Consider the following 17,271-nt stretch of genomic DNA (forward strand, 5'->3'; position numbering starts at 1 on the left):
CAACTCGATGTTATAGTTATTGCAATATTCCAAGTTCCAGATGCAACAAAATTCAGTACTCTAAATTCTAGGGGTGTTCGAAGGTACGAGAAAAAAAGTGTTTTCTTTAATAACTCTTTGACGTGATTGACAAGAATGCTATCCGACACCTTAAACAGCACCACCCAAAAATTTACTATCTAAATAGTCATCTTCCCACTGTCGAACCAGGATTACGTCCTTGCAAAGCTGACACTGCAGCAAAGGTCCACAGGTTCCAATAGTTCTTGTAAAGGATTACAATTAAATTGAAAATAATAATTTAATTTTTAACTCCGTCAATAAGTACCTCAATCAATTTCCGACCTATGGTTATGTAACAAAATACACCTGTCTATCATCCCTAGAAATTTGGGTATTGAATTTGTTACTCCCAGTAGGCTATATACGAGAATATATGTCTAAATAAAGTTTCTTTATAGCAGATTCTTGTGTGAGAATTTTGTTCAGAATTATTATTTTGAAATTAAACAATAAAAGTTTAAGTAACAAGTTTAGTATATTATTTCTTTCTTATGAAGTACGCTTCTTGTTCTTATTCTTCTACTAGTACTTCTTCTTCTTATTATTATTGACTTGAGGGGTTAGGCTCCGGGCCTGCACCAATTTCGGAGCAGGTTTCTCCATTACCTCCTTGGTCTTTCTCTGGTTCTTCTGTCCTTTGGTTGGTAATTTGTGACGAACTATAGCCAAATATAAGAGTACTGTATTCGTTTCCAAACGACCAGTCTTAAATCCATAAGTACTGAGCACTTTTGATATTACTTAAATGCTTTGAGTTATTCTGTTATGTGTTTTGTGTATATTGCCGTATGTCTTTCGAAAGAACACTGATTCTAAGAACAGAGCAAGTGGAGCTAGGAGCCACCTGAGGAAGATCAAGGAGAAGAATGATGTTATTACACACTACTTCAGGCTAAATAGAGACGATTACCCGTGAGCTCGTAAACACCTTAGAAGTGGAGAGAAGAGAGAAGAGTGAAAAGACACTAGAAGGGTTGACAAGACAAAAGCACTCTGTTTTCCTTCTTAACGTTTTATCCTGGTTGTAATTACAGTTCGACCAGGTATAATTAAAATCACTGTACACTTCAAATTATTGGCTCATACTTTGGTATTTTTTAATTACGTATAATAAATTCGTAAACAGGTTCAGTTCAATTTCTGCCCGTTTATGTCTTTCTTTCTTTCTTTCTTTCTTTCTTTCTTTCTTTCCTTGCTTGCTTGCCTCATTTATTTATTTATTTATTTATTTATTTATTTATTTATTTATTTATTTATTTATTTATTTATTTATTTATTAGATCAGTACGGGAAAACGCCTTGATATAATTTCTTGAAACTCTGAATATAAGTATATAAACAGATTAGTTGTGCACTGGGCTGACTAGCTGTTACCCGCGGCTTCGCTCGCGTTGATTTCGTAATTTGATAAAAATAACCGTTCCTCGGTAGACATATATGTATACATATACTCTTGTGCATTATCTGAAAATCCCTCAAGTATAAAAACTCGCCGAAAACTTCAGTTTCATTTACCCCAGAACATGTTTGTAAACCAGTTTGTGGTATTGCCTTTCGGGGCTAAGATGACCAGTCTGCTGGAAGAGTGAACACTCGGACATGCAACATAGAACTGTATAAAGGAAATTTCAAATACTAATTTTCACGTCTTTAAACTGTTAAGTTTTTTAGATATAGATATGCTAGTTTTAAAAATTAACCCGTATTTCCACTCCCTAACCAACGAAATATCCAAAAGCCCCCCTTTTAAGCACCTACACTATAATATAAGCGTATCCCCAAAATGTAATTTCTTCATGTCCAGTAGTTTTGGCTCAGCGATGATGAATTAATCTGCCACTGCTAAGCAGAGTCTTTTAGGGGCGTACCAATCCAACTGATGAGCCCAAATGGCATGTCTGGTGAAATTCTGCAAATGCACACGGCCTAACCATCCAAAAGCTGGTTTTATTCTCGTGATTTTAAGATCTGCGGCAGTGAAAGCCGTTTTAGAATATGAATCAGTCAGTCAGTCAGTCAGTCAGGACATGTGTCCGACTCGTTGGCTGAATGGTCAGCGTACTGGCCTTCGGTTCAGAGGGTCCCGGGTTCGATTCCCGGCCGGGTCGGGGAATTTAACCTTCATTGGTTAATTCCAATGGCCCGGGGGCTGGGTGTTTGTGCTGTCTCCAACATCCCTGCTTCTCACACACCACACGTAACACTATCCTCCACCACAATAACACGCAGTTACCTACACATGGCAGATGCCACCCACCCTCATCGGTGAGTCTGCCTTACAAGGGCTGCACTCGGCTAGAAATAGCCACACGAAATTATTATTATTATTATTATTATTAGTCAGGACATGTAATTTTATTCATATAGCTAAGTATACGATGGCGTAGTAATATTGGGGGCAGTGCACAAAACAAAAATTTTCAAATATATACGCTAATATTAGTTGTAGTGAAACTTCGTGCTTAAAGAAAGTTGTGCAAAACATAATGTATGATCTTTTTATTTTAGGTACAAGGTCAAGAAAAGCTAATGCCATGTATTTGCAGTTGCAGTCTGTAATTTTTTCTGTAAAAAAACAAGTCATATCTCTGTTTTCATACCGACTTCGCTGTACGAGAGTGAAAGCTGGGTGGACATAGGATCTTTTATTCATGAGTTGCAAGTAATGGATGTGAAAGAAGACAAAACAACTGTTGGTACAAAGAGGAGGGAACAACAGCAGGAGGGTGCTCAGAATTATGATATAACAGCTAAGTTAAGAATGAACTCGATGGATGAAGTTGTACGCCTAAAGTGGGTTCGGTATTGGGGTCATGTAGATAAATGTACACTTTCGGTATGTTTTTCTCATTTGACGAATAATAAAAGAGATAATCGTGATTATTAAGTTTTCACAAACGTTTAAATATATTCAAAAATATTAGTTTTATTTAAAATCGATACATAAGAAACGTTGTAAAAAATACGATGTTTAATCTCTTTCTCGTACATCTTTACCGAATGAGCTATGATAACGGAGGTAATCACTAACATGAGTTTTCATTTCCAAATCTATCAGCGGCGAGCATCGCTGACAATTTTATTCAGTCGCCAAAGTAACGAGTTAACTTGAAATGGTGATTGTTGATGTTATTTTTGCAACTTGCTTTACGTCGCACCGACACAGACAGGTGTTATGGCGACGATGGGACAGGAAGGAGCTAGGAGTGGGAAGGAAGCGGCTGTGGGCTTAATTAGGTACAGCACCGGCATTTGCCTGGTGTGAAAATGGGAAACCCCGGAAAACCATCTTCAGGGCTGCCGACAGTGGAGTTCGAGCCCACTATCTCCCGAATACTGGATACTGGCCGCAATTAAGCGACTGCAGCTATCGAGCTCGGTGATTGTTAATGTTGTCATGATTGTTTTACAAATAAAAACTGCATGATTATCAGTCCCTGTTGATCAGGAAGATAATGAAGGAAAGTATTAAAAAATGATCACTTGAAAGTATTAAAGTGGAAGGGAAAGGAGCAGAAATGAGAGACGTTAGACCTCAGATGCACTAATACCACTGAGACAGAAGATAGCAACATTTCACAGAGGTAGATCGATAGGAAATATGACAGGGGAAATCAGAAGATAAGGGTTCCACTAACTGACTCTTGTTGAGGTACTGTGTGCCTCTTCTGGTGCCACTCATGTCCACTAGATGGCACTAATGCTGCAGGTAAACTAACCTGTCGACGACGAGTGCAACAGTTACATAGATAAACATATTATCTTAAAAGAACGAAATATTTTATCAGATTTAAATTTACTTATATTTCTAGCTCATTTTATTTCTGAAGAATGTAACTATTCCTTTTATTATCAAAGGATTAAATATAAATAATTAACTATTATTTGAGCTTACAGATCATGAATTGATTCATAATGTAATCACCCTTTCTTGCATTAGGTGATCATTTTTCTCTTTACTGAAATGCACTTGCAGAAGTAATTAGTTCATCACATTACTAAATTGCGTTACTTGCATCGATGTATTATCATTGGATATATGTAGTGATTTTCTATTAGTTATTAGATTACGTTCTAGTGACATTCTGAAAGGATTGAAGCACTGGTTTAGTAAGAATGTTTACCTACGTGTTGGCCACGCTGAAAATAGGGCATCAGTCGGAAGATGTTAACATCGTGTACAGTATGAATCACAAATGACACTTCTGGAGGCGTCTGTCGGCACATGTTCCATAAATCTTTAACTAGAACTGCTACTCTAACAGAGAGTCACGCAGTTGTCAAGCCTCTTACTGGGCTACGCTGTCTCCAGCCAAGATATGCTGCCCAGACTTCAAGTACACGTCCACACTGTTAACCGAACACAGACATGGATCATCAGTTTCTAAGAGGATGAGACAAAAATTCAGTTTGTCTGCTTTTCGAAGATAAGATATGGATGTAGTAAGTGCTGCGCCTGGTAGCCATTGCCGTTAATACGTCCAGTCTTTTCACGATCAGAATGTTGACTGTAGGGTAGGAAAGTTCAGTAGTGGCGATTGGGAATAAGAAGTGGGGGGGGGGCGACAAACGTTTATAATAAACAAAATGTACCCGGGTCTTTTGGAATGTAGCTGCGGGGAAGGGTGGCACATATCAAAATTGAAAAAGAATAGCCATACAATTGTAAGTTTTGATGCTCTCCGGGTGAATTTCGATAGGGACGTAAAGGTTGACCATCTACCAACTTATATTTGGTAATAACAGTACTTTAAAATAAAACTTTCACCAAAGGAACAATAATTACGCATAGATTACAATTAATTAGAAGTACGGCGTGATTATACAATTCAAAAGTCATTTAGTGCTTGACTTCACTGTAACAAAGTAAGGGACAAATTGACTAAGTGAGACTGCCAGACTGACGAACGCGCAACGAGTTGCTCAACTTGGACACATTATAACCCTTCGTCGCTCCGCGCGTCTCCACTACTTGCTGTGGCGGTGTACAATTCGGTTGTCCGTGACGAACGACATTTTGTGCGTATTCCCGCTAATTATTTTTCTTAATTATTAAAGAAATTAAAGGAAGGAATTAGCTAAGAAGAACAGGGTTTGCGCATTTTTTTATAATTCCTAGTTTTAAGCGCCTAAAATGCAATAAAAATGTTGTTTCTCCACAAAGTGTCCCATCTCAACCCCCCTCCCAATCGCCACTACTGGGGAAGTTGGTGGTACTCATTTCTAATAACTAGATTGTGTGGCAGAAGCCTGGGTTCAAGTCCAAGCTTCTCCGCAGTATTCATGTGGAATCAGATCACACGACGCTGTTGATGGTGATTCGTCTGTCGGATGGAGACGTAGGCTATGTTCTGACACCTAGTTTCACCCTTTCCCTACCTCATTTTCATCAGCCCACATCCAGATGTGTAGGTCGCCCATGGGCATCAAATAGAAAGACTTGTACCAGTCTAACCAAACATGTCCTCGGACACTACAGGCCCTAAAAGTCATACAATGAATAAATAATAATTGATTATTATCGGCGACAATATAGGACATTTCTTCACCTTGTTCACCCACTAGTTCAAGAGGTGTTATACCATCGTATTTGCGTCACTGGGACTATTACTGACCCGATGATTAATAAAAAATCTAACGGTGGACAACCCAACGGATGTTCTTATCGAAATAAAATACCATCTAAGAAGCAATAATATCTTATACAAACAAATATAATATTAATGACGTCAACGTCAAAGTACTAATGGTCTGCGCCAAAGGCAGTATCCCTTTCTTGTTTATGGAATATTAGCAGTAGTTTGAAGTTATAAAACTTTTCCAAGAAGAAAGTCGTCATTATAGCAGTGAGAGCACACTGTACGTTCTTCGAACACTTCTATAATAATTTATTTCTGTTTTCCACGTTGATTTAGTGTATATGTACTGTTACCTTAAAAGTCACTTGGGAATATCTGACAAAACGTTTTGACTTACTAGAGCTAAATCTACTGGAGCGATTGACATGAAATTTAGTATTTACCATATCAGGGTACAGACGAAGACGAAGTAGACACATTTATGAAGCAATAAGTATTGTCACATCAGGATCAACAACAATGATATGATAGCGTTCATGGGCAATTTCACTGGAAGAATTGGAGATAGAATTGAAGGTTATGAGAAGGTAACGGATTAAGTGTGGCATTGATATAAAAGCTAATAGAAACGGGTATGTTATTAGCAGCTGCGAATTCATTCTCCGGGCATAAGGCTGTTCACCGTTTCACAAGAAAGGATAGAGGCGTCCGTTCCAGAATACAGCATATACTACACAGATTGACAAAAAACTTGAAGCACCCAGAAGGGGAGGGGGAAACGAAATGAAACTTCACGTGTTGAGAAGGTAAGTGATGTTATTTCAGTGATTACAAAATCGAGTCTAATTCACAAAGAACTTGGTAGTACGCACCCACTTATCAGTGTGATGCTGCACACCATCTGACCTGGATGCGTGCACCGATTCGGTTGGAAAGGGTGTTACAAAGCTGTTGCATCCTCTCCTGAGGCAAGCTGGCCCACAGCCGTTGTAACTGTTCGTTGATATCCTCACACTGGGCGGAGTTGTTGTATGTTGCGACCAACCACCATCTTTGATGCAAATAATGCACCTACGAATCATGTTCTGGTACACTCACTCAGTAACACCTCACACATCTCAATCACAGATGTAATCGCTCCTTCATCGAGCAGAAGCGGGAAATTTGAACACTTCATCTGAAGTTGTAGGCTACATGTAGCACGGAAACTGCACGTTTCTGGATTATTCAAAACGCTATCTACTCAGTCTACTCTTGATGATGATGATGATGATGATGATGATGATGATGATGATGATTGTCTTTGGCCCCTCAATATACTCTTAAAACCCTAGACGTTTTAATGATAATTTCCAGAAGATCCTATACAGTGGTAAAGATTAACGAAGTTTGATGTTGTCGCGACTTAAAGTAATGTCTTATGAGTCCAACCATTCAAGTCACATCACGAGAAAGCTGCTCTACCCAGTAAGTATTCTTCGTGTACTTATCAGACTGACGACAATGTCATTTGCTATCAGGCGGACACAACAGAGCAGGCCATGATATATGAGCCAGGGGGCTTTGTTCGCATTATGACGAGGTCAGTAGGCCGGCGCAGACGCAGAAGCGCATGGGCTCCGAATGAATGCGATACACACGCCAGATTAGAAAGACTTACTCTCGCCCGTTCTTTTATTTAAATCCTGCAGTTCGTGTGGGAAATTAAATAAACGCAAGCGCTCCAACCAGTCGACCGAGGCGACAACTGCAATATTTCAGCTGAGTAGATAAAAGTGTGTTTCCAGCAATTCCGTTAGCACTGTCGTTTGATGGAATTTCAAATAATATGCTCTACGTTATTCGTAATTTAGTATTACTGACAGTTAAAAGTCCAGAAGCTTGACATGGGGCAAAATGTCTAGAAGAGTTGCTAATTTAATGGAGAACATGAGAAGAATTAAACCGATATGAGTGTGGTATAGGTTATTGGATTTACGCCATCAATATGACGTCACGGGTAGTAATTAAAATGGTGGATGGGCGTACGCCTTAACACATGCACTTAAATATGATTCTTTGAATTCTGCTGACGTTTTATACAGCTGAAAAGAACAATTAAGTGAGTTCCATGTCAGTACCGCTGTCCCAAGGAATAAACACGCTTATGGGGAACTGTTTGTTTTAGAGCAGTCATAGTTAGTTATTGTTGAATGTGAGGAAAGCAACGTTAAGGACGATACAAACACCCATTCCCCAGGCCTAGGATATTAATCATTTACTAATTAGTTATGTACAGTTAAATCCATCAGATGTAATAGACTAATAAAAATGTTATTTGATTTGCTTTTACGTCCCACTAACTACTTTTACGGTTTCTGGAGACGCCGAGGTGCCAGTATTTAGTCCCGCAGGAGTTCTTTTACGTGCCAGTAAATCTACCGACGCGAGTATGTCGTATTCTTTTGCTATTTGCTTTACGTCGCACCGACACAGATAGGTCTTATGGCGAAGATGGGACAGGAAAGGCCTAGGAATGGGATGGAGGCGGCCGTGGCCTTAATTAAGGTACAGCCCCAGCATTTGCCTGGTGTGAAAATGGGAAACACGGAAAACTATCTTCAGGGCTGCCGACAATGGGGTTCGAAACCCCTATTTCCCGGATGCGAGCTCACAGCTGCACGCTCCTAACCGCACGGCCAACTCGCCCGGTCCTGCCGAATTCGAGCACCTTCAAATACCACCGGATTGAGCCACGATCGAACCTGCGAAGTTGGGGTCAGAAGGCCAGCGCCTTAACCGTGTAAACCACTCAGCCCGGCTTCGTCAGATGTCAGTTCCGATAACGAGAGTTTTCAAGCTCAGGGTCACCTACCTCATATCCGTAAGAAACTATGCCAAAAACAAATTAAACGTCTCGGCAGATATATCTTTCCCACGGATAACGGATTGAACAAACTAGGGGTTCAATCCGCGTCTTCGCAAGACTGGAAGGGTACTGAACTAGAAGCAGCAGTGAAGGGCGAACTCAGTCACATGAGTTACACCAGCCAACCACGGGGAACTTACGTTCACAGTACAGGTATAGCGAAAAGTTGAAACATAATAGGCAGGAAGAGATCCTGTACAACAATAAGCCATCAATATTAATTGTTGAAAAGTTTGGAGAGGGAATTTTTTTTCAGTATTAGTTTTATTTTTACTAATGTGGGACTGTAACAGCTGGAAGTGCGAGACAGGACTGTATAACCCTCCAGGAGGACGCTGCGTGCGGTATCACTATCAGAGCGGATATGTGTTAGCATAATACCGAATTTGCTTCCAATGTTACAAATTGCTGCGCTCTGTGAACATAAATAACCAGTATTTATCTAACAAAAATCAAAAATGTTAGATTATGAACGGGTGAATAAGTCAACACGACTGGAAATAACGTTAGATACTGTAACACAGCCCTTCTCGAAAAATAGGTTCTAATAATCCAAATATTTGAATGGAAAAAAATAGTTTTAATGTTGTTTTTATTACAGATAGTTGTATTACAACATAAAAACGGAAGCGAAGTTCAGGAGTAAATAGAAGTTCGGCATGAAGCAATCATGAAAGCGATGTTTAACAGAGTAAAAATGAGCACTTCTGTCAGCCAGTAGGTAATAATAATAATAATAATAATAATAATAATAATAATAATAATAATAATAATAATAATAGTCCGCCTCTGTGGTGTAGTGGTTAACGTGATTAGCTGCCACCCCCGGAGGCCCGGGTTCGATTCCCGGCTCTGCCACGTAATTTGAAAAGTGGTACGAGGGCTGGAACGGGGTCCACTCAGCCTCGGGAGGTCAACTGAGTAGAGGTTGGTTCGATTCCCACCTCAGCCATCCTGGAAGTGGTTTTCCGTGGTTTCCCACTTCTCCTCCAGGCGAATGCCGGGATGGTACCTAACTTAAGGCCACGGCCGCTTCCTTCCCTCTTCCTTGCCTATCCCTTCCAATCTTCCCATCCCCCACCAAGGCCCCTGTTCAGCATAGCAGGTGAGGCCGCCTGGGCGAGGTACTGGTCATACTCCCCAGTTGTATCCTCCGACCAAGAGTCTGAAGCTCCAGGACACTGCCCTTGAGGCGGTAGAGGTGGGATCCCTCGCGAAGTCCGAGGGAAAAACCGAACCTGGAGGGTAAACAGATGATGATGATGATGATGATGATAATAATAATAATAATAATAATAATAATAATAATAATAATAATAATAATAATAATAATAATAATAATAACTCCCCTGAGGGCAATAATTAATGGCTGACAGTAGGTAATAACTTTCATAATTTTTTTTGGAAATAATACATATAGAATATTAGAAATTATGTTCAACATTAATGACATCGATTGTTTAGGTAAAGATTATATAGGTTGGCTGTTACTTACCTCTAGATCCTTCGCGAGGCCTCAGGCTAAGCACAGAGTGTCTCCGTCCTTCCTGATGCCGTGAGTCAGAAAATGAGAGCACAATTCCCGTCACACCGCTCCTGTACGCTCGTAGAAAATCCATCAATTTCAATGATTGGATAATCCGATTGATAAACAGATAGAAAATCAGTAACATTTTCTCCATTACAGTAAATGTTGAAAAAGCTCTCCCTCAGCCTATAGACAAATGCAGCTATTTCGAATTTACTCTCCGCCACGTTAATATTCAAAATTTGGATGCGGATTTCATTTTAAAATCTGCAACACACGAAAATACGCTGCTTACGACTTAATTCAGAAGTCATGAAATGCATTAAACTGATCAATAACTGCTGAATAAGAAGCAAGCACGCTCCACACTGTATGGAAGCTTATCCTAGACTGGCCTGCTATATAGGTCAGGCGCCTATTGAGTCATCCACTCATCCAAAGACGGTAAGGGGAATAACAAATACAGTAGAGACAATACTCGACATTTCCGGATTTAGCCTTGTTAAAATGGGAGACAATTCGCAAGTGGCGCTCCTAGTGGCGTGACCTGAAAATTCACGCTAAATTCAAATATCAATGGAAATGTATATACGGAAATGGATAAATAAATTACGCCTAGAACGAAAGTGTTGCTGAAATATTAACTTCAAAGTTGCTAAAGCAATTCTGGATACATGAATGAAGAATTATTTAACAGGTTATTATTTAAAGACTGAAATTAGACATATAATCAAGATGTGAAATGGACTACTGTGAAAGGGCTTGATCTTTCATTTATGCATTACCTTTTTAGCTTTAGCATACCTGCCTGTACTTTCACGGTTAGATTTGTTGTTTTATTTTCTCATTTAAAAGCATTGTACATCACATTAGGACACTTGTCAATACAAATATCGGCACATTCCTTACACATATGATGCAATGAATTTACATTTAAGAGCTGGACTATTTTCCTTTTAACTTGAAACCTACTAACAGAAAGAAAATCTATGAATTTAGCCGCAAAAACATTCAAAATTTCCCTATAAGCAATACTTGCCATTACATTAGGGTAAAGCAAATTTGCATTATCATCATCACATTTCTTTAATCACCCATATTTTCTTCAATGCTTGACAGTGCATTACGGCATTACAGCATTACAAATGGTGTAACTTGGAACACAACCAGCCACACACATATGCATATGCATTTTCCTGAATTAAATCAAAACCCACAGATCACACCTACAACAACACATCGGTATTGAAGTTTAACTGCTGCAGTAATAGAATAAAATAAGCTTATTATATTTTAAGCCAGTTAAAATATGGGTCGCGCAGGTCAGAAGTTTAGGAAGTAGCCCTTCTATAAAAATATCTTTGTAACTGGAAGAATATATATGCAAACACAGTATTTACTTATATTTTCTTATCACGAGGGAAACGAAAGACCGCTAATCCTTCTGCACTTCACAGTTATTGCAGCCAAACGCAGCACATATCCTTCCACTCATATTGGCAGGAGATATAAAGGAATGGCACTCGCTACTATTTACTTATGTCAACTTAATGCAAACGCATAAATGACCCCCAAAACTTTACAAACATATACACGTGCTCTTATGACATAATCAGTAACTCTCAGGTCACTCCGCTAGACAGAGCTCTAATCGCTGTCCCTCGATATCTCACAGAGTGTCGCGTATTGTCTGTACTGTATTTGGGAATAACCAGCATCTGGAATGAACATCGCATTGTACATTATCCACATAAGATCTTCCTTTCCTAAACACAAAATATTCTTCCAATGAAAGGGTATCTTGTATTATTTCAAGCCAATTATCTTTTGTTGGAATAATATGAAGTTATTTCGTTACAGATTCCTATCTATGAATGATTCGTCATACTTTTTGCCGTGAAGAATTGTTGTTTGTTGCTGTTCTCTGATTTCCGGAGGCTTAAAACGTGATATTCAAACATTCTGAGAGCATAACGAGCGTGAAGTTGTGGTTGACAATTGTAGCGGTTTTAAGAGGTAACCTAGGATGATTACTGAATATAACAATTAATCAAGAAAGAAAAAGATTAAATCCCCGTCATCTTTCCGATTCCATTTTCGCGTATAGTAAATTTTCCGAAACTCGTCTCATGAATGGAATTATTTTCCCAGATTTAAAGACAACAAACTTGACCCTATCAGTCAAAGACCACGAAACTCATTAGGCCCGAATGAATAAAGCATATTTTTAGTTACCACTATATACTTGTATTATTCAACTGGATATGTGATGTGACGGGATGAAGGGCGTGGGAAATAAAATTTTCAGGCTTGACTTTTCATGATTCTGGAGAGACGTCCTGGATTGAAGTCACAGCTACAGAGTGATGTCGCCGTCTATTAGTAAATATTACAACAAGCAGTCTGTTTATTCTTTCTGCAGTCAATGCAAGAAATAATAAATATTAGCACGATGTTTACCTATTAGTGCCCGCCTCGAGGCCATGGTCAGTTAGATATGAAGTCTTTATCGGCTGACACTGTGGTTAGCTGGTTCGAGCCCCGTTGGTGGAAGAAATAGAATTGTTGGCCAGAAGTGTAGGAAATGAGGTGGCAGCAATTTCTAATCACTACATTGCATACAAAAAAACCGGGTTTAATTTTAAACCTCTCCGCAGTGAGGGCGTATGACACAGTTGACGGTGATTCATCCATCGGATGGAGAAGTTAAACCTCGAGCAAACCCATTGGTGTCATTCGGCACGAGTAGGCTATGTGCCGATACCGTGTTTCACCCTGCCCTTACCTCATCATCATCATCATCACACAGCCAGATACACAGGTCACGTCATCTTTAAAGGCCTGCACCAGGCCTCTCTGGAGGCCGCACCTCATCAAACAATCTCCCATCAATAACTGAAGACGGTTATCAAAACCCTCGCCGATGTTATTGGTTCAACATTCCCTGGCAATCGTAGCAGCGAACTGATTCCGAAGACGTATGGGATATCGTGCAGAAACTGCCCTCCTACGTCTATGCAGTCGGCAGAGTAACGTATCAGGGAGAGTTACATTCTGGATTTTCGATTCGGGAAATTGGATTCCTCGAACTGGAAATTCCTAAACATGACCATTTGTGAAACTTGATTAGTTAAATTAGGAAAAAAACGCAAAAAATTAAGGTATTGGTAAAAAAGGGCGTGGAAATGAAGGACTTCCAAGACCTCAAGATGGTGGTGGTGGTGATTATTGTTTTAAGAGGAAGTACAACTAGGCAACCATCCTCTATATAACACTAATCAAAGAGAAGAAATGGAAACAACCCGACACTTCGAAAAATGAAGGTATCAGCCAAAGAAAGACAAGGGCCACGAAGAGTATGAAAACGAAAGACTCCCTAGCCCTCGGAAACCTAATAGCGGCGGGGTCGGAAAAAAACAAGAGTTGACCAAGGAAGGTCGGATAGGATAGATGAAAGTGAGGATCCTTGCACAAGTAAGTGGATAAAATACCAGGACGCAGCTAAGGGCCCCGTGGTCGCCAACCAACGCTTCGAAGTCCAGACCCCCTGGGGCCCCTGTTAGTCGCCTCTTACGAAAGGCAGGAGATACTGTGGGTGTTATTCTACCACCATCACCCACAGGGGGATAATCTTAAGAACCTAATAGCATCGTCGAGGGAAGAGGAATAGAATTTACAAGGGGATGGGGGAGATAGAAAATATAACAGTGACGATCTTGGGACAATTCAATGAAAGTAATGTTAAAGTCATCAGCCCATACTCCCGAACTGAAACTCCATGGAGAGTTACCGATTTTAGTAGCCTCGTATGACAGGCTGAGTATACCATGGAGAAAGATTCGAAATTGCTTGGAAAAAATATATATTTCTGTATTCCAACAGCAGATACTGTTACTCGCTGGAATAAGAGCTGGGAGCGGAGCGAGTAATACCGATGAGTAATCCGGTTGTAGCGGTAGAGTGCACCACCGATCTCCTCCGCTGACAACTGCAAGTATTGTACGCGTACTTGTTAGTGATAGATTGACACCCTAGTGCTGCATCGGTCGACCTCGGTTATCTTCGAATTTCTTATTGGCAACCTTTTAAACACAAACTAAGAATCGCTTATGATCGCTGTGCGAGATCTGGCGTACACTTTACGTACTCGTACTGTTGTTGTTTACACGGCAAAGCCATAGAATTAATGCTAGGAACACGTTTCGCATCGAGAAAGATTATTTATTATTAGATATTGTGTGTGTGACACAGTTGTTGACGTATGATAATAAAGGTTTAGAAAATTCATATCGATCGATCATATTATCGATTCAATTCAGATTTCATTTCCATTCAGTTGGCAGTATAACCGGAACCGGCAGTGCTCCCTCCTTACTCCTCAACCCAGTACAAAAATCTATCACTAAAAAGTGCGCGTACAATACTCGTGGAGGAACAGAGCACAGTGCAGCGCACGACACATGTTTAACAAGGGGAGACGACGACGTTCGTATCACGGATTATCTTCAAACTTTGTATACTTTTAGTAGTCCATTAGGACAAGATAATGTGCAGAGAGTAAGGCGTACTACTTACGCGTTTTCGAAAAAATCATCAGAGAATCTTCGCGTTGAATATGTACCGGTGCGTTGCGGTCGCAAGCTCGAGATGGCGACGGTCGAGTTATTAGCGTTCAAGCTCCGTAATCGCTGGATCGCTAGATCGAGTGCCACTCATCGCTTCTTTGTTTTTCAACACCGGTCATATTCTTTCACATATATTGCAGGTCAGAGTGTCCAGTTCCGGGTGCCTTACCCGATTTCACTGCCAGGTATGAGGGATTTCGCAAATCACGACAGGCATACATTTTCAAGAAAACTTTATGCATTTGGTCGTTTACATGTTGATAATTATCGTATCGTACCGTATCGTAATCTGTTTACACTCTAGCGTCGGTTTTTCCCTCGGACTCAGTGAGGGATCCCGTCTCTACAGCCTCAATGGCAGTATCCTGGAGCTTCAGACACTGAGTAGGGGAATACAACTGGGGAGGATGACCAGTACCTCGTCCAGGCTGCTTCACCTGCTATGCTGAACAGGGGCCTTGTGGGGGATGGGAAGTTTGGAGGGGATATACAAGGAAGTGGGAAGAAAGGGGCCGTGGCCTTAAGTTAGGTACCATCTCGGCTTTGCCTGGAGGAGAAGTGGGAAACCACGGAAAACCACTTCCAGGATGGCTGAGGTGGGAGTCGAACCCACCTCTACTCAGTTGACCTCCCGAGGCTGAGTGGACCCGAATCCAGCCCTCGTACCACTTTTCAAATTTCGTGGCAGAACCGGGAATCGAACCCGGGCCTCAGGGGGTGGCAGCTAATCACACTAAACACTACACCATTTAACGAGTCGGACACCTAATGGACTACTAAATGTCGTGGCCTCCTCTTGTATAGGTATTGTACCTGTATTCAGTCTGTGCTTTTTAATTTGCGTATATATTTTCCTCCGCTTTTTGTGTTTTGTAGATAATGCAAAGTATATTAGATAATAATTGTGGTATTAGTTTGATATTTAATCCCATTTTTAGATGGTATTCATGTTTTAGTATATTTAAGGAATTGAATAAATTTTTACAGAAATGTGTACCACAAATGCACGAAAACCGTCTGATGCATGACAGTTCTTAGAAATTACAGATGATAAAAATCAGCTAAATGGAAATTTTGCGGCCGCATTTACGCGACGGATAGTGGCGTATCAAATCTGTGGGATCATATCAAAAGGCATCACAAGGATGAAATAAGCACGTCGGCTTCTCCAGCAGAAAACAACATTGCTGTATTCAGCAAAACAGTTATGTTGTGAGAAAAGGGCATTGAATTTATGTTTCCATACCAATAATGTGTTTACATGTGCCGCCACAGTACATTCACTCGGTAGTTCACTCGGTACAACCGGGTGATAACGTCACAACTGCTCCGCTCCGCACCGCTCCGTCCCCACCACTAGCTGGGATCTGTGTTAGTGAACGGAAAGGCAAACAGCTGGTGACGAGCACGCCACATTCTATGATGACAGCCTGGTACTAGTCAAACGGAAAACATAGGTTGATTTTTAACAAGCAACACACCGTACACCTGACCAAGGGAACATCGGCAATGGATAAGTCGCCGATCGCGATGAAACTTGGAAAACACATTATGCTACACGTAAAAACGATGTCGGCATCAATTTTGGGTGCCAACATTCATTAGGGCGTCAACTACGTGGCCTGAATGTTGCGCCATTTCAAGTTCCGCGCGATCAGCGATGAATACCTGCTGGCCAATGCTAAGCTGGCACACTGCGTACCTGGAGACACGCCTCTGCACCTCCTCCCCTCCCCACTCCAACTGGTTCGCCACCACACGTTTCCCTTCTCCCCGCGCTTGACGGCTTCTTAGCTGTTCAACGGGACCGACTCTATACTTTGCTTCTTTTCGCACTACAATTATTGAAATCCTTTAAATAACGTTCCGTTTCACACATAATGATAATAAATAACCTACACTAATATACCCATATTTTATTCAAATGTTATATTTTCATTCCTGCTAATTCCGGTGAATTGTCACATTCATGGGTACAACTCAGAGTTAAGTATCACCGGGCGTGGTCAAACGTGAGATGGGGTACCGCGACCTATCTACGCTTAAATTATTATTTACTTGTAAAACGCCTTAAAGCTGTCGGTAGTGTCCTTTAGAGTGGACATACATATGAAATTAAATAAATTAAATATCCCACCACGAAATAAATCTCCCAGCTTTAAACAACGTTAAATACCTATTATGTAAAGAAATTACGTTCCCGGGTAGAGGATCTCCAGAATGTAATAAGATTAGCTCGGGATATCAAAACCTGGTTATAGGTCCAGATCTTTTTATGTCCCCTTCCCCCCACCCATTTTGTGTAGACTATCAGTTGTGTCATAACAAAACGACATCGCGGACGACAACAACAATAATTATAAACTCTCAGTTTGAAACTACTCGTATTATCCGTATTGCGTACTCTGGTATAAGGAATAGGCCTATAGGTAAAATGTTTTTATTTGTGTTTGTACTGAACGATTTATTTATGTTTTGCAGTGACAGGCATAACATATTTCAATTGCAGCAATGGTTGTCGAATATAAATAAATTTAAGGCATAGGCAACTTTGATATGAGTATAGCA

At 40.4% G+C, this 17,271-nt stretch overlaps 1 protein-coding gene across 1 annotated transcript in view; it reads left to right on the forward strand.

The window, feature by feature from the left end:
- Positions 1–2,728: 2,728 nt before the first annotated feature.
- LOC136861518 (uncharacterized) overlaps positions 2,729–17,271 on the forward strand; it is a 246,897-nt gene continuing 232,354 nt past the window's right edge. The window contains exon 1 of the mRNA XM_068225737.1: positions 2,729–2,856. Coding sequence (XP_068081838.1) covers positions 2,729–2,856 — 128 coding nt within the window. The remainder of the gene's footprint in view (positions 2,857–17,271) is intronic.

Source organism: Anabrus simplex, chromosome 1, assembly GCF_040414725.1.
Source record: "Anabrus simplex isolate iqAnaSimp1 chromosome 1, ASM4041472v1, whole genome shotgun sequence".
In the NCBI taxonomy this organism is placed as follows: Eukaryota; Metazoa; Arthropoda; class Insecta; order Orthoptera; family Tettigoniidae; genus Anabrus; species Anabrus simplex.